The following is a 23,295-nucleotide window of genomic DNA, read 5'->3' on the forward strand; positions in this document are numbered from 1 at the left end:
CCCCCTGCTTCCCAAATTACAGGCCCCAGTGTGGGGTGCCGGTATCACCCTGCATTGTTTAAATCTCCAGCGTCACTTGACCGGGAGATTTAAACGCATGGGCAGATACCGGCACCTCATACTGGGGCCTGTAACTCAAAAGGCAAGGGTCCCCAGACCTGAAATGAATGTGGTTCTGCTCAGGAGACCCCCTGCTACAATACTCTGTTAATAAATGTAAATAAAAACAGTGCAATTGCCTGTAATAGCAGTGCAGGGAGATGCAGCTCTCTCTGTGCATCTTCTCCAGAGAACTTAGAAAAAAGCTGAGATAAAGTCTCTGCTATCCCGAGTGGTTTTGGCATTTTCCCACCTCATGGTCTGTAACTTGCGGTTATTCTTTCTTATTCTTTCTGAATACCATGATAACACAAATGTCAGACCGTGAGGTAAGGTCATGCCAAAATGTTCGATTTGGCAGTGATTTTATCGAAGCTACTAGAATGAGCCCAATAAAGAGTGATTGAATAATCATTCTGATAGATTGTTCAGGGAGGAAGGGGCGTATCTTAGCAATATTGATAATGATAGGATTTGGTGAGTTACTAAATATGTGGGATAAACGAGAGGGATATTTCAAAAAGGAGAGAATAGTGGAGAATAGTGTAGTCTAACCAGGTGCAGGTAGGGAGTTAGGAGGGAAAATGATAAGTTCTAGTTTTTATATGTTAAGTTTGAGATTGTGATGGAACATTCATGAGGAGATAGCAGAAGGACAGTTAGTGAAACAAAACTGGAGAGTAAGAATAAAGGGCAAGAGAGGTAGATTTGGGTATCATCAGCATATGGGTGGTAGTGGAAACATAATGACTATTACTTTTTCAATGGAAGAGGTATCAACCATAATAACCATTACTTACAAGGAATCCACAAGAGCCTTCTTCGTATCCAAAGCCAACACATTTCTTCCCACCATTCTCTGGTGCAGGGTTGTTACAACGTCGTGATCGCTTCACGGTTCCAAGACCACAAGACTGTGGGCAAGGTGTCCAGGATGCCCATGGAGACCACATTCCATCCACTTCAACATAAAAAAGGTTTATGGCAGATTTCATTTATTTAAAAATGCCAATTTAGCATGTAGGTGCAATAAAGAGAATTCCCTGCTAAATGTAGTCTTTATCTTTGATATACATCAATAATTAATACTCAAGTTGATATCAAAGAAGCTCTAAGGAAAATAATGCACTAAGGTGAAATAACCAATATTGACTTTAGCAGCCATTCACCTGACTACACTTTGATGAATGATAATAATATTGATGATGATGATGATGATGATGATGATGATGATGATGATGATGATGATGATGATGATGATGATGATGATCACACATTAGTAAATAACTAATACTAGATGTATAAAAAAAATCCCATATATACAGTAATTCTGGTACTGTATTGTCAGTTTTTCAGCTGGGAAACATGAATCCTGTAAATGGAGTGTTGCAAATTACGTGACTATCTGTCTCAAATGCTTTAACATAGAATGACTGTTTATAATTGCATTTTCTGAAGAGCTTGTATTACAGAATTGAATGAATAAGATTGTTGATAAAATACATAAGTTTTGTGATCCTATTAACATCAGAATATATTGTGTATTGGGAGTTTTGGTTTCAGGTTCAGTTTGGCTGTGTGCTTTCACTTTATTGCAAATCTCAATGTTTGTCAAAGTGTAAAGGGACACTAATGTTACAGGGGTCTGTTGTGTACGTCACATAGTGAAAAACAGCATCATATTTATCAAAGAAAATGAATACTGTTGAAAGCAATATTTATATTGTAGGATATATAACCAAAATATGAATTTATTGAGTTTAGATGTTAAAATATTTGTATCCGTTGCCATATTGGTGTTGGAGAATAGTGCGTTTGTTATAGGTTGTGATATGCTTTGATGGACCCACATGATAAACATTCATACTGTATATGCAGTTATAAACAAGATGGCACATCTCCGTAAAGAAGTTTGTGTACCTCTGTATCTATGATGAACTATTACATTGGTCAATTGAAAGTTATCTAAACCTGCAACAAACCTGACTTTGTAAAGTAAAAATACTCACTGACAAATGGTTTAAAAGGATAACATTTTACTTTTAAAATGTTAACATTTATCGAACTAGATTAATATTTTTTCAGCTTACATAACATAATATTTAGTCCAGCTAAAATAATAATACTCTAAAAAAAATAATAATAATAATAACATATAGAACATATGCATACATTTGACAGATTGGACGGGAAACTATATGTAAGAGAGAGCCTACAAAGTTCTCAAAAGGGATTTGATAAAATACCTGGACATTTGTCACTGTAGCATGGGATCACTTGATCCTTCTCTCCGCTGCATGGCTGACCTTCATTAGAAGGCACAGGATTATTACAAATTCGAACTCTTTTCTTGACCCCGGAACAAGTGTGTGAGCAAAGAGACCACGGGGACCAATCCGACCACTGTCCATTCACTAGAAAAGAGGACTGCATGATATTCTATAAAACCCGTATTACAATACTGATCATTATGACATGCACAGTAACTCACAAAGTGGATCATTTGTACTTTAACATGATATATGGCAGCATTTTTTATGAAGTACAAGAAGTTCGTCCATGAGAGAAAGGAGTATCCCATGTATAGGGCCTATTCTAGTAGCTGCGATGTTATCACTGCCAAATCGAACGGTTTGGCATGACCCTAACTCACCGTCTGACACTTATGTTATCACGGTATTCAGATAGAATTATCGCAATTCAGAAACGGTGAGGTAGGAAAATGCCAATACCGCTCAGGATAGCAGTGTGCTTATCTCAGCATTTTTCTAAGTTCTACCGCAGCGATCTGCCCGCAGTCTGTAAGAACTGCACGGAGAGAGCTGCATCTCCCTGCACAGCTCTTACAGGCGATCACACTGTTTTATTTAAATTTTAATAACAGAGTATCGAAGCCGGGGGAACAGCAATAATTTCAGTCTTCGGAACCCCCTGCTTCCTGAGTTACAGGCCCTGGTATGAGGTGCAGGTATCTCCACAATGTTAAAATCTCCAGCGTCACGTGACCGTGACATTTAAACAATGCTGGGAGATACTGGCACCCCATACTGGGGCCTATTACTCGAGAAGCAGGGGGTCCCTGAGGCTAAAATTAATGCGGTTCTGCCCTGGAGACCCGGTTCAATACTGTGTTATTAAAATCAAATAAAAACAGCTTAATTACCTTAGTGGCTAGCCGCTAACGTAATGAAGGGCTTAAGTCAGAGTACCTGGTTTCTTTGGAGTAGAGGGGGTGGATAAAGGGGGTAGCTGCCCCAGGGTGGGTGGTTAGGCCTACTGGGAAGGTTGCAAGAGGAGTTAACCCCGTTACTACCATAGCAGTGGGAACTGCTATGGTAATGAAGGGATTAACCCCTCCCACTACCCACCTGAGAGGCCTAATCATCCACCCTGGGGCAACTACCCCCTTCACCCACCCCCTCTACCCCCAAGAAACATTAAATTACAACAACCCTACCACCCTCCCCCCTCTCCCAACACCCCCTCCCCCAACACATACAGTACAATAATGGCCAAAATTCCTATTATCCAGATACTGCACCGACACACTTTATTCGAGCAAATACCCAGTATGTACCTGGCAGATACCTGGAATGCGCCGCTCCTCACCTCTGACAAGCCCCGTTGTGTTTGCCTTCCCAGCCTGGGTTCATGCCTGGCTGACGGGCGGCTGATCTGTTAAATGATAATGATTAGGATTTAATAGGCTGCAATGCTTCGCGTGTCTACCAGATGGCATAAATTCATGAATTGTAATGCAGTATATATATATATACTGTGCAGTATTGCAGCCAGCGGGAATAAAATGCTTCAATCCCTGCCTGGAAAATAACCCAATGCACTCGGGCAGAAAACAGTCACAAACCTCAATACACCCGGGTATACCCGAATTCGTGGGACTAGCCGAGCTCGAATAAAGTGTGTCGCCAGTGTATGGATAATAGCGCATTTTCCCATTAAAAATAATACATTACTCAGCCAGCATAAAGCAAATTAAAGTTCTACTTATCCCTTCCAGGATGAAGGCCGTCCTCGTCTTCCTTCATGTTCTCATCTTCGTCCTCCTTGTCCTCCATGAGCAGCAACATTAAAATAAAAAAACAAACTACTGGCCACTAACCCCTTAATTATCTTAGTGGTTAGTAACCGCTATAGTAATTAAGGTGTTAATCTCCCGCCTATTACGCACTAGGGAGGCCTAACCACCCTCCCCAGGGAAACTACCGCCACCCACTCTGCCCCCATCACCACATATTCAAATGGGCAAAGGCACTACTAGCCCAAAATGGCTAATAGCACATTTGCCCATTTGTTAGCAAACCAAAAGAAATACACAATAAAATAACATTGCTATAACAATACACTTGCCAACAAACCCATTGATTGTGACTCTAGTAAACCATGCTCACAATATGGGAATGGATTGCTACAATGTGGCAATTAATGGGCAAGCTAAAAAAAAACATAAAAAATACAATACATTACAATTAAATAAAAACAAGTATTTGCCCAAAACTGCATTGATTGCCACTGTGCTTATCTATACCCTGAAAGGGGCATAGATAAACACATTGCCAGTCAATGGGAAACCTAAAAAAAAAAACACAATTAGATAAAAGACAATCAATGTGTTTCTTACCTTTGACGAGATTAACCCTTGTCATACTGTGATACCAACTCTCGACCCTTGACGCAATGCTCAAAAGCTTGATGCGAAGAAGTCCACGATCCTCTGTTGATTGAAGAGACGTCTTTGGTAAATTGTTTCTTTCTTTCTTTTCTTCCTTTCTTTTCTTCCTTTTCTTCTTTCTTCTCTTCTTTCTTCTCTTCTTTGTAATCCAAAGGGGCCCAGAGATGTTGCCCCAACAGCTTCATGGGCTCAAATGAGATGGGAGAGGCCTTATATAAGGCCAGTGAAGTCACATTTGACTGTCAAATGGTACACCCCAATCCTATTGGTTGGTGTACTATGCAGCTTACATTTTTTTTAATGATGTGACGTCATCAAAAAGGGAGGGAAGCCAGCCAATCAGGTAACATATGCTTCCCTCCCTTTAAGATGACGTCCCTTCTGGGGAAAAAAATGGAAGACCATTACATGATACACCAACCAATCGGATTGGTAGATGTACCAGGTGATGCCTTTCCTTTTTTGGAGTGATGTGACATCATCAAAAAGAGAGGGAAGATAGCCAATCTAGTAGAATGCCTCCCTCCTTTTTTGTCTCATTTCATTTGAGCCCAAGAAGCCATCGGGGCAACATCTCCGGGCCCCTTTGGGTTACAAAGAAGAGAAGAAAGAAGAAAAGAAAGGAAGAAAAGAAAAAAGAAAAAGAAACAACCTACCAAAGACGTCTCTTCAATCAACAGAGGATCATGGACTTCTGCTCATCAGGTTGTTGAGCATTGTGTCATGGTTTAACAGTTGGTGCTGCAGTAGGTCGAGGGTGAATCTCGGCAAAGGCAAGAAACACATTGATTGTCTTTATTTAATTGTGTTTTATTTTTTAGGTTGCCGATTGACTGGCATTGTGCTTATCTGGGTATAGGTATAGGTAAGCACAGTGACAATCAATGCATGTTTTGGCAAATGCTTGTTTTTATTTAATTGTTATGTACTGTATTTTTTGTTATGTTCTTTTTTTTTTTTTTTAGCTTACCCATTCATTGCGATTGTGGCAATCCATGCCCATATTGTGGGCATGGTTTACCAGAGTCACAATCAATTGGTTCATTGTCCAATGCTTCTTTTTATTTAAATATCATTTGTTTTATTTTGTGGTTCTTTTTTTATAGGTTGCCCATTCATTGTCATTGCGATAATCCATGCCATATTGTGGGCATGGTTTACCCCAGTCAGAATCAATGGGTTTATTGGCAAGTGTACTGTTATGCCAATGTTATTTTATTATGCATTTCTTTTGCAAACAAATGGGCAAACGTGCTGTTAGCCATTTTTGGATACTAGTGCCTTTGCTCATTTGTATGTGTGGTGATGGGGGTAGAGGGGATAGGGGTAGTTGCCCCAGGGAGGGTGGTTAGGCCTAACAGTGAGTATTGGGGGGTTAACCCCTTAATTACTATAGCAATTACTAACTGCAAAGGTAATTAAGGGGTTAGTGACCTGTAGTTTGTTTTTATTTTAATGTTGCTGCCCACGGAGGATGGTGATGAGGATAAGGGTGGTCTTCATCCTGGAAGGGGTAAGTACAACTTTAATTTACTTTATGCTGGCTGGATAATGTTTTATTTTGAATGGGCAAATGAGCTATTATCCAGATCTGGATCATAGGTATTTTGCCCATCAGTGTACTGTATGTGATAGGAGGGTGTTGTTGGCGGTACAGGGTCTGGATAGTAGAGTGCCCATTAATTGCTATTGGGGTTATTTTTGCTCCCATTAAGGGCATAGGTATACACACTGGCAATCAATGGGTGTAGTGACTAGTATTGGTGTTTGTATTGTGTTTTAATGTTTACTGGGAGTAGAGGGGGTTGGTGAATATGGTATTTGGCCCATGATGGGTGTTTATACCTACCGGGCGGGTAGCAGGAGGGGTTAACCCCTTCATTACCTTAGCGGTCTTAACGGCAAAGGTAATGAAGGGGTTAACTCCTCCCATAATCCTCCTGGTAGGCATAAACACCCTTCATGGGCCAAATACCACCTTCACCCAACCCCTCTACACCCAAAAAACGGGCACTGGTATTTAACCAATTTATTACCTTATCGGTTAGCTGCTAAGGTAATGAAGCTGCCTGTAAATGTATTCTTATTACATAGATTGGAAGCAAGTGGTCTCTAGAGCTGCTATTAATACGGAGCAGCTCAGGAGACCCCCGGCTTCAAGCCGATGTAGTAAGAATAATTTTTTTCTTCAGAGTCACATCGCGGATCCCATCTTGCTACCCTTGAGGTGGCGAGATGAGAACCTGTGAGTTGCTTGCAAGTTGCAGCCGTGATGTGAATCTAGGGAGCTACTAGAATAGCTTGATATTTCAAGAAATGCTAGTTTGACCATTTTTTGAGCTCCCGCACGGTTTGTCTGAGCGGGAATGAGACCGATCGGGGAGAAGCACTTCTCAAGTGAGTTTGGTATGCTATCAAAGCTTTCTGAATAGCTACACATGAAAACTCATTCCAGAAGTGCCCAAAATGCTCGATAAGTCACTTATCGAAGCTACTTGAATAGGCAACTATGTCACAGATAAGATGTATTTTACTGATTGGTTGTAGGGTGACCATACGCTGGCTTCATAGCCAGCTCAATAACATCAAGCTAAAGTGGAGCATTTTATAGGAATTTTCCTTAACCTGGATCTGAAGCTAGAACTGAGGTTCTGAAAAAGAAACTAAGTTCCTGCGCCACATAAAAATAAACCCTTACTTATAAAGTAAGTAAAGATGGGCACGTTTGCATATTTGAAATCTAAAATTCACAAACTTTAAACCTCTGAAAAAACCTGCAAACTTTAGCAAAAAAAGTTACAAAAAGGCAAAAATGTTGCTAATTTTTCTTACAATTTACAAAAAAAGTACTGCTTATCTTCAGTTTTCTACCATCATTTTTCAAAATCCAAAACCAATTGAGTTCCGGCAAACCGAAACATTCATTTTCTTTTAGAACCAAAACACCTGTGAAGGGGCCCATCCTTAATAGTTAGATTAAACGGAATTAGAATTACTTTTAGAATTAAAAAGAGATTTATATATGCACATAACAAATGTTTTATTCGTTCTCTTTTGATAGCATACACAACTATAGTAAATGAACAAAATCATAGAAATGAATAAATATTTATAGAGAAAAGTTGTGTTCTCGCACAGCAATAGGTTTTAGTGTACTAACAAGTGTGGCATATATATCATGTTTATAACTGTGGATCAGAGAGAACCTTCTAATAGTAAAAGTCTAATATTATCTCTAAAGGACAAAGACAATCTAAGTTAAAAGGTACTGTATTTACTTTTTTGCTAGTAGCAATCCAGGTCAGAAAGGTGTAGTGTGTTCAATTCTACAAGGCAGACTCACCGGGGCAGGGACTTGTCACAGGACACGGCTTCAGATCTGTAGAAGGGCCTTTACATCGCATCCCACTCTCAGGGTGGGTGCACATTCGGATTCGCATCTGTTGCTCAAAGCCACAGGTTCCACTACAAATAGACCAAGGAGACCATGGAGTCCACATGCTTCTGGCTAGCAATGAGAAACAATGGATGAGATCCTACATAGCCTCCAGTACTGACAGCTTATATCCCCACCAAATCTAAATGAAAGGTTTGCAACTTACCTGTACATTTGGTTCCATCTCCAATGAAGCCACTTTTACACATACAAACATAGCTGCCCAGTGTGTTCACACAAGTTGCATTCTTGTTGCAATTATCAATCTTCCTGGCACACTCATCAATGTCTAAAATGAAAATGCCTCTTGAATATCGGTCATTTCTAATGAATATAATTTATATCATTATATCGAATTATATATCTATCTGTATATCTGTTTAAATAGGTAATCTCCTTAGAAATCACAGCTCCTTTATAACTTTTGCAAAAAAAAGTCTTCAATTAGGTACCAGTTCTAAATCGAGGGTATAACTGTTGAAATCTTATATGCTTATTACGTGTGGAAAAGATGTGTTTTTATTTCAATGACTTAGGAACTCAGTTTAATATTAGTTAATCTTGCAACAATTAAACACTAAGGCCTAGAATTACTAAAATGTGCTAAACCTTAGCAACACTAGAGCTGAAATCCAGATTATGTGCCAAATCTTTAGGTTCCCAGGTATAATTCGTTTTCACTGGAAATAAGGAACAACTTGTTTGAGATTTTACTGTACCTATGCAACTATACAGTCCGTCTCCTTCAAACCCATAAGGACACTTGCAAATATATGATCCATAGGTGTTAATACAAGTGGTCTCGGGCAGGCACTTCAAAGGCATCCCTTGTACACACTCATCAATGTCTTTAAAGGAAAGGTAAAAACATATGTTAGATAAAGAATGACAAAGAAACATCATATCATTTAATCTAATGTTCATGTATACCAACTACTGTAGCTATCATAGAAACATAGAACTGATATAACCACTTGGCTCACATAGTCTGCCCATTTTCCTGTCAAAGGTTTATAAGTAATAAAAAGACATAAATGGAGAATAAATCTTAATCTATTGTACATCTGGCCAAAGTGATAAATCTCAGTCTTAAAAATAATCAAATGGATTAGAGCAACTCCATTAAAGGGACTTTCTCATCCCATGGCAAAATATGAATCTATGGTATAAGTCAGGGGGGCGCAAACTTTTTTCCCTGCGCCCCCCTGCCGGCTGTCCCCTCACTCCCGCGCCCCCCCCAACCCCAACTTACCCGCGCTCCGGCGTAATGACGTCACGTTGCCATAGCAACGTGACGTCACATGACCTCGCAGCGTCATTTTGACGCCGCGTTGCCATGGTGACGCAGGAGGAAGCCGCCGGAGCCACGGTAAGTTAGGTTTGCAGAGGCCCTGCAGCTCCCCCGGCACTTAATTTAAGTGCCTTCGGGAAGCGCGCGGGGCCTCTGTAAACCCCGCGCCCCCCGTCGGTAGTCTTGCGCCCCCCCTGGGGGTCGCGCCCCACAGTTTGCGCACCGCTGGTATAAGTCTCATGATATTGAAATAACTAGCAATAACTATCATGTGATATATATATATATATATATAATACTATGAGTATAACAAGATACGTAATAGCAAATTATATAAGCCTTTTATTTAGACTGATAAGTTAACAGTGGCATCCAAACAATTTATTATACCATTTAAACATTCCCAGTAGAACTCTAAGAGCTTACTAAAAGGAGTAAGGATATATGCCGTTTTATGTAGTTTAAGTGTTAGGACAGGTTACTAAACCCTTGTTCTATTCAATGTTTGAAATATTAAGTTAGTAATATTTACCAATACAGTGTATGCCATTTCCAACAAAGCCAGGATTACAGTGGCAATTCCTCTCACTTCTTTCTCCATTACAAACTTTACTGATATCTAAAAAAAATAGGAAAGTAAGCAGCTGATAAATCAATATAATGTTCCACCCTTCCCTGATGTTAGGTTGTATTTATACCATAATATTTGAAGAAAACTAAATTACTTTTTCAAAATGGCTTCATTCCAGATTCCCATAGCACTGTTTAGAGTATATAGAGAAATAGCTAAGTCCTTTGCTGCCCAAAGGAGCCAACAAAACAGGTCCCCTGGGTGTCATGGGGCTAAATTCATGTGGGAAATAGATCCCTCTCTTTGAAGCATATTGGAGCAGGTATATGTATTAAGAAATGTGCAGCTTGTGTTACTGAAGGTTTTCTGTGCTGGTTTTCTCTCTCCTTAAAGGTAAGTCATGTTTTTTGCAAAGAATATTAGCACAGGTGTATCATGTAAGAGGAATGCGCTAACATCAAACACTGTATAATTCCTGTTAATATATAGGATCGAGAGGATATGTGGTAGTGGGAGAAGAGACCATCAACTTAGAAACCTCCAATCTCTAACAGGAGAAAAGGAGTCAAGACTGGAAGGAGTAATAGGTGGAAGCAGGCTTGAGCAGAATTGAAGGAAGGATGGGAAGTGGGAGGTGAAGGGTGGAGGGGGGAGTCAAATGAAGATAGAAGATGGCATGGATTGGATTTGTGAGTGTTGATAAGTGAGGAGTAGTAGTGTTGTTGTTTGGCCTTAGAGAGAGCAGAGTTAGAACAGGAGAGGATAAATTTATAATGTAGAAAATCAGCATGAGTGTGAGATTTCCTCCATAGGTGCACAGAGGTGTGAGTGCAAATGTGGAGGGAGCGTTTGTGAATTTAGCCACAGCCGTGGTTTTGATAGACGGGTATGTCAGAGCCGAGAGGGGGGATACAGATCAACTGAAAAAGAGAGGATAGTGTTGTAAGAGTAGACAAGATTGTCAGGTTCAGAGGAAGGAGATAAGAGAGATCAATGTTCAGGGTAGATGCCAGAGCAGAGAGGTTAATAGAGCGAAGGTCTGGAGAGAAGGATGGCCTAATATTTGTGAAAGACTACTTATTACCGCACTCCTCCCTATAGAAGTTTGCTGGTGGTAAAAAGATAGGCCTTACACAAAAAAAAAAAGATTCCTGCGCTCCTACCAATTAGGCTAAAATAAAATAGTAATCTCATGAATCCTTTTCCTTGCTGCATACTCTATAAGGTCATTTTCTTATAGTGTCACTGAAACGTCATAGGGGTAGGTTGAGTGGCTCATCTGCTTTACATAGCATTTCCTTAGAGGTGTATGTCTCCTCCCTTCAGGAAAGAGCCCCTACCAATTTTCCAATTAGTACAGGTATATTACACTTCAGTGTCAGTCTGCACATCGCCCTCCAAGAGTAAGTGAATGTATAAGGCTGACAGAAAGAGCAATATATGTAAGTTGTATTATATTCACACCAGGGAATTTGTGCACCCACATAGTAAGGTAACTATGATAACTGGATTTAGTCAGATTTTAATTGCACTGCTCTCAAAAGCATATGCTTTATTTAACCCCTTCAGGGCTTTCTCCCATTTTTCACCAGTCCATGGGACAATGATTACATATATTCAATGTAGGTACCTGCATTCGGTTATGGCTTGATGTTGGCTGCAGGCTTATAACGCTTCGGCCAAAGGGTTTAACTAAATAACCCTTATTCATGAGATAACTATTTTATTTTAGCCATTTTGGTAGGAGCGCAGGAATCTTTCATTTTGTTTTTCTAGATAGAGAAACTAGAAAGGTAACACTTTTTAGTAAAGACCAGGTCTAAATAGTGATCATCCTTGTGGGTGCTGGAATTGGTCCATCACCTTCCTCCTGTGCAAAGTACTTTCAATGAGTTAATATTTTCCCCTTACTCAATTGCAATCATATCTATACGCTGCCACCACCCAAGAAATATCAACTAAATGTGCAGAGTCTCAGGGTCCTGTTTATTAAAGAAAAACTGTGCACTTAACAAACCAAAATCTGTTGTGGAAAAATGTGTCTGAAAATTTACTTAACTCTCTACAGAGCGTGAAACCAGTTCAATCACAGCCCAAAGCATCACTTATTAAAGTTTGGCTTTAATATACAAAAAGACAGTGCTTAGATTACACAAAAAGATTATTACAAGAACATACAGCTACAATAAATGCAGATAAGGTTCTTAAAATAAAGGAATAAAACAAACAGAAATCCCTATACAGTATGCTACCATAGGTCCTGACCCAGTGAGGTCACTGGAATAGAAGAGAATTCACGTGTTCTGATCCAAAAACACACCTCTGTTGAATTCTGATTTTCTAAAACTTGCCAACATTTATGCCCAGAACTTCTTGCATTGACACACACATAAGACATAAATCGTCTACTGGGTTGAAAATTTTACGACTTAGAAGAAAAAAAACTAAATTTCTGGTTCTTTAAAGCCTGCCTAAAAATACGAAAGACCTCATATCTTAATTTCTCTAATACTTAGACTGATGCCATTTTCACTGTTATTTCTGTGCACACGCCTACATATAAAATTTGACAGCGTAACATCTATTTCTGCATGAGAGCAGATATCTGTTTTGGCACCACTTAATCATGAAGAGTTTGGTATGATTTGATTTGCCTTATTGCAAAAGGGCCAAATATTTACCTATTATTATAAAGAATAGGTGTCATCTCATGATATCCTAATTTTTAATAAAGTCCTCCAACTAAGTGGTGAAATGTTTGTCACCTCTCCCTGTGATGCGCAGTTGGTTTCAAGAATGTTACCATTTTCTTTGAGGCTGACAGCCCAGGATCTGGCTATCATTGATAGCCTTCTAAACTACACTCATTTCACTTTTAGTGGGCCATCAGTAATATCCCCCTCAAATAAGCTTTAAGCTCTCTTTGTAGATCAGCACAGACACAGGAAAGGTCTTGACCTGTCATTTGTTGTATTTTTAAGACAATCTATAACCCCATTAACCCCTGAATTATTAGATTGATTCAAATATTTACTATCTCATGATATTATCATGACAGGTACCTTTAGTTAAGTGTCTTGTAAAGAGAAATATATACCTTTCTTCAAGAGGAACAGTCTTTGTGCTATCATTATCCTGCCCGGGATCAGTGGAGTAAAGTCATAGATAACAGCTCGGATATAACCAAAATTTCTATTACTGAAAATAAAGGACAAGTGCTGTTTCACGCAAGATTCAGAAGTAATAAATGTTGTTCTTCAGTTTTATTTAAGAGAAATAATTATGGAATGGTATATTGCATAATAAAAGAAAATAGGAAGCAGAAACTTTGCAGATATCCTTCCAACTAAGAGGGTTACTCATTTAACTGCTATAGTGCAGAATGGGGCACTGTCCCAAGCAAATTCCCATTGGCATCACTAGGAGTTTCTGTGCAATAGTGCCACGATCGGCACTATCACATTCTAATGACTAACCACCTTTGTTTGTTTACCATAATACAAAGTACACAACTCTAAAAATGTAATTGCATATTTTCCAGTTTATCTTACATATATTTTAGAAGCTGATGTTATGTCTGCTGATGTACAAACTACCTGTATATGGCTTTTTTAAAATACATTTAAAGTATTGTATTGCTAAGAGTTTATACATTCAGATGGTGTGTTTTTTTCATTTGGATATTGCTTTAATAAAGTCAAATCAGAGAAATTTTTTAACCCACTGGAGATAATTTTGTGATGTGTTGCTAAACTAGTGCAAAACATAACGGATTTATCATAAAAACTATTGTTTGAAAACGTGGCAATAGTTTTGCAACTGGGGAAACTATGATAAAATAATCCCTAAAGTATCACTGATTTTGGATATATAATCCACAAATTACAGTGGACAAATAAAGGCCCAATAGTGTACATTGCTATGTGCTCAGCAATATGAAACATATCCTAAGCAATACTGAGGATGCATAAACAAAGTTCATTTTATATTTGACATTACTTTTCTGGGAAAAATTCAAGAGTTTTGAATCCTTCATTCAAAACATATGTTGGAGTTTCTATACTCAGTTAAATGTTTCCATAAGATTAAGGAATGGGCACAAAGAAATAAGAGCTAGAAGGAGATAATGTGTTTCCAGGTAATACATCTGTCATTATAACACCCTGCTGGTGCCGAAACATGGATTGGACTACAATAAACTCTGAAGCATCGGTGAGTGCATAGTACGTTTAGCATTATATAGTTTTCCATGTAGTCTACTGGCTTTTTTTACACCACTCTATTATAGTGTTGTTTCGTTGGGGGCCCATCTATTGTGATTATATATACATACAGATGTAGCAGACATTATTTTACCCGCTGGCATGCGCTAGCAGGTACAATAACGCGTTAACCCCGGCCTCTTTTTCGCACCAGGCTAATGCAGACACAATAGTGTGTGCTCCTGCTGGCACGTGACCTCTGCTGTTTCCTACTTTAAACATGTTTGTAAATGTAACTTAAAGAGGTGTCAACTTATTATTCTGTATGCAGGACATACTTGAAAACGGGAGGTAACTCTCAACGTATTTTTTTGCTGGTAAAATATTTGGCTGGTAGAAAAAAATGTAAATCATTTAATTTACTCAAAATAAGGGTTTTCTATCAAATGACATAAAGCGCAAAATGAAATGTATTATGTTCCACTGTACACTCCAGTTCCATTTGTAGAGATGACTGTGCTTTATTGTTTATTTTCTAAAAAGGAAAGAAAAATGATGACTTATAATTGTGCGAGCAAAACCATACTTTATTCCTTTAATCTGAATGCCGACAGTATCATTGGCAATAATTGTTGATCTGTTTCCACACAATGTCAGATCATCGGGCTCCTTAATCCACTGAACAAAGCTGGAGAGGGTGGTGTTGAATTCATGAGTAAGTTCAATGACAACTGTATCCCCTTCCAAAAACTCACCAACACCTTGAACAGAAATAAAAAAACGGTGATTACCAATATGATTATATTCAATTAAGAAAACAGGACCTATTTTTTTTAAACCATTTTGCATCTGGTGAAACCCACAATACAATAGTAGTTCTACTACAGTTTCTGGGGGGGGGGGGGGTTTTAAAGAAAAAAGAATCACAATATTTTGGAAAATACATTCAGCAAGATTAGTAAAAAGGAAAAATCAATATGTAAGGTACTTCTTTAAGTATTAGTTCATGTATGTTTTACATGTAGTTTAGTTTAAATATTGCATATATGATTTGGTTTATGCAATAAATAATTTGACATCATAGGGAATTTTTTCTGTTTATTAAAATGCTAAAAATACATCAACCAATGAATTAATAAACTACTATTTACTAAAAAAAAAAAAATTATAATAAGGTAAAGCAATAGAGCCACATAGACATTCACATGAAAATTCAACATATGCAAATTACTGTACACGCCTTTGATAACCTTTATTGAAAACTAATTACCTAAGCTATCGACCGATCAGCAAAGATTCTGCTTCCTAGGGTTCACTAAATGGCTGTCTTTCAGTTTCAATAAATCCTTCAGTCAGTGTAACCCAGCAGCTACAATGTATTGTTATATTACTATGGTAACATTATCTATTGTTACTGTTTGCAGCTCAAACTGCTGGGAATATTGGCAACACATGATCCCAAACAAGAAAGTGTTACGAAGATCTTGCACTGCTAGGAAAGTATGTTAAAACCTAGTATAGAAATTAAAAAAATTATTATTATATTAAAACTCATTAAAAGTTGCATAGGAGTGGAATTTAAAAAAATGTAGTAAGTATTATCTAATACTACAGAACTGATTTATTTAAAAAAAAAAACACATGTAGAATATTGCATGAACTTCTCCTTTAATGGCATGTGTCAGTGATTGCTTCAAATAGGTTTTTTCTCCCTTTTTAGTACATTAAATGTGGCAGATTACAAATTGTAAATCTATCAAGCTTAGAGATTTGTGTCAAATGTAAAAAACATGATTGACAGATTATTTTTACATTTTTAGACTCGATGTTAATTCTTGAACATTAAGACACACATTTCATTAACTGGCTTTTTGTGCTCATCACAACCTTGTATTTGAGAATATTACTATATAAAATGTGTACATGAACTTACCGTTCTTGCATTGCATTTATAGTTGACCAGGGTTTCTAACTTTAATTTCTTACCTAATGGCATTCTTTCCAGTACAAAGAAATATCTTAACGGTGAGGGATTTAATTTTTCGAACCCTGTTAAACCATAGGGCTCGATGTTTATCATCCTCTCAGGTAACTTATTTGGTTTCATCTCAACCCAAAACTTATTTGGGTAAAAGTCATCCTCATTTAAATAGTAGAGCTTCAGAGTCAGACTGTGTTTCACTAGGCCTATTTCTGGAATCGGGTCAGCAGGAGGTGACAATCGTCTCCTATAACTAAGACAAAAGGGACTTTTTACTATGTAGAGCCATTCTATTTGCATTCTATACAATTTATTGATCAAGTTATATTTTCCTAATTAATTGAAACATCTTAGTTACATTTATAATGTAACTGAACACTCTCCCCCATATCAAAGTAGTACAGAAACATGCATACCCCCAAGACAGAAAAGGACAAAACGAGGTCCTATCCCAGCATTTTGACAGGAGGTTGTATTGTGTTAATACCAAAATTGGATAATTGCGGTTTACTATTCCCAATTTAAAACCAGAGACATAACATAAAACACAGACAAAGCTCAGTGCACATCCAGAAAAACTTATATACGGTACAGTGCCTAAATATAGATGTATAAATAACTAATAAATAAAATGGTCTTTTAGTTTAACATTTTGGCCAAATTGTTGTAAGCCCTTGAGCCAACTACACGGCAGACCACGTTTCAAGGGTCCCTAACACTAATATAGATTCTTAATAACCTGTGCATTGCTAGGAAGAATGATTTATAATAAATCTGTCAATATAAGTTGCAAAAGTTCTAAGTCCCCTGATAGTTGGAGATGCCATGGAGTGAGCTTTTAACCATTTAAATGTGGGAGGGAGTGAGCTTCAATTGGATAGGAGGTTGCCACCCTCCAATCAGCCAAGACTCTAACTATCAGGGGAACTTGCCTGCATGCAGTGTGATTGTGACAAATCTATTACATAGTGCTTTTCCTGGTAATGTACAGGTTAATAAAAGCTTCAACAGACTTAGAACTATGCAACTAATTTTGACAGATTTATTATAAATCATTCTTCCTGGCAATGCACAGGTTATTAAGAATCTATATTAGTGTAGGGACCCTTGAAACGTGGTCTGCCGTGTAGTTGGCTCAAGGGCTTACAACAATTTGGCCAAAATGTTAAACTAAAAGACCATTTTATTTATTAGTTATTTATACATGTATATTTAGGCACTGTACCGTATATACGTTTTTCTGGATGTGCACTGAGCTTTGTCTGTGTTTTATGTTATGTCTCTGGTTTTAAATATATATATTGCCATGCTCAGTAGCACTCCTCTGTGAAACTTATATGCTTATATATATGTTGTGGGTATTTTGGGGGTTCAATATGAGCTTGTAGGTGTTCTGTATGTTTTATAATTCTTGTTCAGCTAGTCTTGGCTGATTGGAGGGTGGCAACCTCCTATCCAATTGAAGCTCACTCCCTCCCACATTTAAATGGTTAAAAGCTCACTCCATGGCATCTCCAACTATCAGGGGAACTTGCCTGCATGCAGTGTGATTGTGACAAATCTATTACAGAGTGCTTTTCCTGGTAATGTACAGGTTAATAAAAGCTTCAATCAGACTTAGAACTTTTGCAACTTATATTGACAGATTTATTATAAATCATTCTTCCTGGCAATGCACAGGTTATTAAAAATCTATATTAGTGTAGGGACCCTTGAAACGTGGTCTGTCGTGCAGTTGGCTCAAGGGCTTACAACAATTTGGCCAAAATGTTAAACTAAAAGACCATTTTATTTATTAGTTATTTATACATGTATATTTAGGCACTGTACCGTATATAAGTTTTTCTGGATGTGCACTGAGCTTTGTCTGTGTTTTATGTTATGTCTCTGGTTTTAAATATATATATTGCCATGCTCAGTAGCACTCCTCTGTGAAATTTATATGCTTATATATATGTTGTGGGTATTTTGAGGGTTCAATATGAGCTTGTAGGTGTTCTGTATGTTTACTATTCCCTCCAGAACTGATTACCTCATTAGTAAGACCGTTCAAATTGTTGATCAAGGTGCAAGATTTACTAGTTTTAGTTATGAGTATTGCTAGTTTATCACAGATTATGGTTGCTATTTCATCTTCTATTTTAATCCCAGGTGACAGGGATTTTTGTCCACTTAAAAACATGAAAGCATGTGTAAGAGGGGCCGCAATGTGAAGGTATACCCTTCCAAAAAGTTAAAGAAAACATGGGATTGCATGATTGACAGTGAAAAAATTCCAATTTATTTTGACAGTTTGCTCTGCTATTTGCAAATAAAAATATAAGAACTTAAATCACCAATGGATAAAACACATAATATGCCATATAAATAATATTTAGCATACAGTATGTTCATTTATATATGTTCTGACAATAATTAGTATTTCTTAAATCTATTCACATGTTAAAATTTGCAACTCCGGTTGACATAGAAAAAAATTGCTGGAATTGTATAAAGTTTAGAGCAGGGGTGGCAAACCCGAGGCCCACAATGGCATTTGGAAAAGCCCACATGATGATCAGTCGCTTCGTGGATGGAAGCTCCACTGTTTGGGAGCTGCAGGGGCCCTCTCAAGTCATGTGCCGGAAGTTAGGTCCATTCAGAAATTAGGCCCAACTTCTGCAACTGCCCATGGTGCCCCAACTCCCCTCTGCTGTGGGACTGGGGGCCTCCATCCCTTTCCCCCCAAGGTAAAATTCTTAGGGGAGATTGAGTGAGAGAGGAGGAGGGGGTGGATTAAGTGAGAGAGGAGGGGGGAATTAGTAAGAGAGTAGGTGGGGAGGAAATTGAGTAGAGGAAAGGGGGGGGCAGTAGGACAGTGGCCCACCCAAAAATGTATTGGCACGCCTTTAAAAAAAATGTTGTCCACCCCTGCTTTAGAGCATCCGCTGATATAGCTGTATGTAGCATTCAGTTATATTTGTTCTCATTCTATATTTCAATAAGAATGTTTAACTTCTGCGCAAAGGTCTATAATACAATATATACTTTGTAAAGCCTCTCTTGCTGCAAAGGAGTTGATGCAACATGGAAGAAGAAGGACATTGCCCAAACAAACTGTCATTTGCAATATACATATTCTTCCATGTATTGTATGCAGGGCCGCCGACAGGGCGTGACAGCCGGGGTTGGTGTCCCGGCCCGGTGAGTCAAGGGGCACGGGCCCTGCTGCTGGTAACATGTCACTGTCGGTGGCACTGTGTGTCAGAAAAAACTTCTGAAATGCTTGGTAAATAGCAGCAAGGATTGGAGAGCCAATCAGGGCCTTCCTCATGGGAGGGGACTCGCAGCTGATATAAGCAACTGCACAAGCGGGAGAAACATTTTTGAATCTTCCCGGCTGTGCAGCTGCTTATTCGAACTACATGCGTACGTAAATACCTAACTGTACTGTATTTCCCTGTACTGTTGTGTGTATACCCTGTGTTAGTCTCTTTAATGTCTGTTCCTGTTTCAGTATATATTTGTGTGTCGTGTGTGTGTCACTGTGAGTGATCTCCTCCACGCCCCCCCCCCCCCGGCCTTACTGGACCGTGAGTGTTCTCCCCCACCCCCCAGGCCCTACCAGACTGCGAGTGATCTCCTCCCCCCCAGGGCCCTACCAGACCGTGAGTGATCTCCCCCACCCCCCGGGCCCCACCAGACTGCGAATGATCTCCCCCCCCACACTGATCCGGGTCCTACCGGACTGTGAGTAATCTCCCCCCCCCAGGCCCTACCGGACTGTGAGTGATCACCCCCCTCCCACCCTACCAGCATTCTGTCCCATGCACCACGGGCCGTCTGCAGGGTCCTCCTCTGTTGCCAGTAGGGCTACAGCAGGCTACAGCAGGCTGCAGCCTCCCCCCTCCAAAAGCAACATCCCCCCCACCGGCGCTATCTGAGCCTCTAGCATCAGTTGTCCCCTCAGAACCAAACACCACCAGGCCCTAACTGAGCCGCACAGGCACCCAACACCCCCGGGCCCTACCTACCGGCGTCATGTCCTGTCCACCACGGGCGTCAGCAGGGCCCTCCTCTGTTGCCCATCTGTTGTTGCCGGTAGTGGTGCTGCAGGCTCCTCCATGTGCCTTCCCCCCAAAACAAACACCCCCCCGGGACCTAGTAGTAGTACCATAGTTGGTTGAACACCCCCCTCACGGGCCGATTGAAGGCCCCCCCGCAGGCCGATTGTAGACTCACCTCCCCCTTCCTCAGGCTTGTTGAAGCCTCCCCACATGTGCCAGTTGAAGGCTCCCCTCGTGGACCAATCAACGGCCCCCTTGCGGCTGTTGAAGAGGCACTGTAATTCTTATACTGTAATACGTAACCCCCCCCCCCCCACGCCCCTCAGGCCCATACTTAACACCCCTTCCCCCAGGCCCATACGTAACACTCCCCAGGCCCATTCTCAACCTCCCCAGGGCCATACTCTACCCCCCTGGCCCATACTCGACCCCACCAGGACCATACTCAACCCCCCCAAGGACCATATTCTAACCCCCTGGCCCATACTTTACCCCCCTGGCCATACTCTACCCCCCTGGCCTATATTCTACCCGCCCTGGCCCATGCTCTACCCCCCCTGGCCCATGCTCTACCCCCCCTGGCCCATACTCCAACCCCTCTCCCCCCAGGCCCATACAGCCACCCCCCAGGCCCATACTCAGCCCCTCCCAGGCCCATACTAAGCCCCCCCAGGCCCATACTCAGCCCCCACCCCGGCCCATACTTACCACCCTCCCCCAAGCCCATACTTAACCCCCCCCCCCAGGCCTGTACTTAATTCCACGCCCCCAGGCCCATTTTTAAAAAAAATATTAAAATAAACAGATTGCATTGTAATGTTTTTTTACAGTATTCCAATAACAATAAAATATTTAAGGAAAAGTTGCGACCTAATTTATTTTTTCATGGTAGGGGGGTTGGGGGATGGAGGGAGGGGGTGGCATGCTCCCCCCCAAGATTTCTGTTGGAGGCCCTGATTATATGTATCAATTATTTTATAAAACATTGCCACACTAATCTTACAAATGTAAAGAATATACCACAAAGAGACTTACAGTTACACAATTGGCTATATTAGTGTTAACCTTAGGCTGCGCTTTTAGTGCCGTCGCCGGCGACAGCGACGGTGACGTCACGCTGCGGTCGCTGGAAAAATCAAATTGACCTGACTGCCGACGACCGCGACCAATCCGTCACGCCATCGCGTTGCGCTTACTATAAGTGCAGGAGACGGCTTCAATACATTTGTTTTGAAGCGACGTTGCATCGCTGTTACTGTTGCCGGCACTATAAACGCAGCCTAATAATTTCATTATTGATGCTCTGGGAAATATTCAAAGAATTTATTCTTTGAATAGTCTTGGGATTTCCTAATTATGCAAGGAAGATATTACTTTTTTTTTTTTTTTGAACATACCTGTTATAGTCAGGCCCCTGGGATGAGTAAAATTTATACCATGTAATCTGGTCTTGACTGAAGTTCCCTTTGATAGACACACTCAAAACAGCTTCGTCTCCAGGCATTCTTGTTAAGACACAGACTTGCTGCCCAATGCCAGAGCACACTGATGTATTCGATACTGTAACTTTAACACTCGGCTCTTAAAAAGACCACAGAAATAAAAATTCATTATTCACATTAATTACAGAGAAAAAAAGCAGAGGCCCATATTTACTACACGGTTTTATTCCATAAGACATTCTCAGGTGCCAGAAGACACCTTATGGCCTCGGTCCCAGTGATAGCGACCGCGCGCGCTATGGCGTGCGTGGGGCGAACAAAGAGATGGCCCTCTATGGGGCCGGCCCCAGTCTGTGTGTGTGCGCGATCTTGTCTTTGCTCCCCCTGCTCTTCTCTGGATGAGCGCCCCATCACAACCGCTAGAACACAGATCGCGGCTGAAACTGGTGTATGTGCCACCGGGCGCTCTGACGCACGCATGCATGCAGTAACTGGGGTTGTAGCCTAAGGCCCCACTCCCTCAGTCAGCGCGCCCGCACTGCAGACAGGCGGCACGCTGACAGGCACAGACCGCGATATGCGGTCTGTAGGGAGCTGGGAGCCGGAGCAGGAGGAGGGCGTGGTTTGAGCGGAGGGAACTGCTACTCCCCCCCTCCCTTCACGGACTCGGGCTCCCGGGTTGCAGGAGGGAGCTGCTGCGGGCTGCTGGAAGGTAAGCAGCTCCCGCTCCCTCCCCCTTCCCCCACAAATGCCCTACACAAACACACACACAACACCACCCCCTACCTTGTGTAGGAAGCTGTCTGACAGCTCCCGCCCCCGCCGCTGATAGGCTCATCAGCGCACCACGTGACGCGTCACCGCTCGGGATCACAATTTTCTTGCATCCCCTGGCGGTTGACGTGTCACAACACGTTGTGAGCCGTGAAGCGAGGGGGGACTGGGACCGGCTCAGAAGGATTCCCCTGCTGGGGGGGAACGCCCACGCGGCCGCCGGGCGCAGCGGGTCCCAGCCCTAAGGCTCATTCAGACAAATGGTTCATAAGGTCACTTACAGGTGCCAGCAGGTGTCTTATAGTATAGCACTGCTTAATAAATATGGGCCAGAATGTCTATCTGTTGAATTTATATAACCATTTTGTGCTTTATGAATATAGTATGTAGTTGACACACATATAAAAAAACATACTACTGTGACCCAAATCTGTAGCAAAGCTGAAATGATATGTTGTAGTACACCGTGCCGCTTTATCAGTGTATCATGTAGCAAATTATAAATTAATTTTTATATATTGCACTGTTATTATAACACTGTTGCCAAAAGCACGTCTTTAAATTAGACGCCTCACTCTGCCTGATTCTCATATTTTTGCAATAAAATCTCTATTTTCTGTTACGCAACAAATATAGGATTTTAAAAAAGTTCAAAGTTATTTAGATGTAGGACAACAGCAAATTCTAAAAAAGAGAACATATCATTTCTAAGAAATATAATATATATATATATATATATATATATATATATATATATATATAT

General features: G+C 40.4%; 1 protein-coding gene across 1 annotated transcript in view; it reads right to left on the reverse strand.

Moving 5' to 3' along the window:
• The window catches only part of LOC142497308 (uncharacterized), a 34,136-nt gene that overhangs the window by 6,896 nt on the left and 3,945 nt on the right, over window positions 1-23,295 (reverse strand). Inside the window, exons 3-12 of the mRNA XM_075604919.1 lie at window positions 21,714-21,897; window positions 16,276-16,523; window positions 14,876-15,050; window positions 13,185-13,285; window positions 10,049-10,135; window positions 8,945-9,073; window positions 8,392-8,514; window positions 8,133-8,297; window positions 2,346-2,513; window positions 900-1,060 (exon numbers count right to left, since the gene is read on the reverse strand). Coding sequence (XP_075461034.1) covers window positions 900-1,060; window positions 2,346-2,513; window positions 8,133-8,297; window positions 8,392-8,514; window positions 8,945-9,073; window positions 10,049-10,135; window positions 13,185-13,285; window positions 14,876-15,050; window positions 16,276-16,523; window positions 21,714-21,820 — 1,464 coding nt within the window. The 5' untranslated portion in view covers window positions 21,821-21,897. The remainder of the gene's footprint in view (window positions 1-899; window positions 1,061-2,345; window positions 2,514-8,132; window positions 8,298-8,391; window positions 8,515-8,944; window positions 9,074-10,048; window positions 10,136-13,184; window positions 13,286-14,875; window positions 15,051-16,275; window positions 16,524-21,713; window positions 21,898-23,295) is intronic.

The sequence above is a fragment of the Ascaphus truei genome, chromosome 6 (assembly GCF_040206685.1).
Source record: "Ascaphus truei isolate aAscTru1 chromosome 6, aAscTru1.hap1, whole genome shotgun sequence".
NCBI classification, from domain to species: domain Eukaryota; kingdom Metazoa; phylum Chordata; class Amphibia; order Anura; family Ascaphidae; genus Ascaphus; species Ascaphus truei.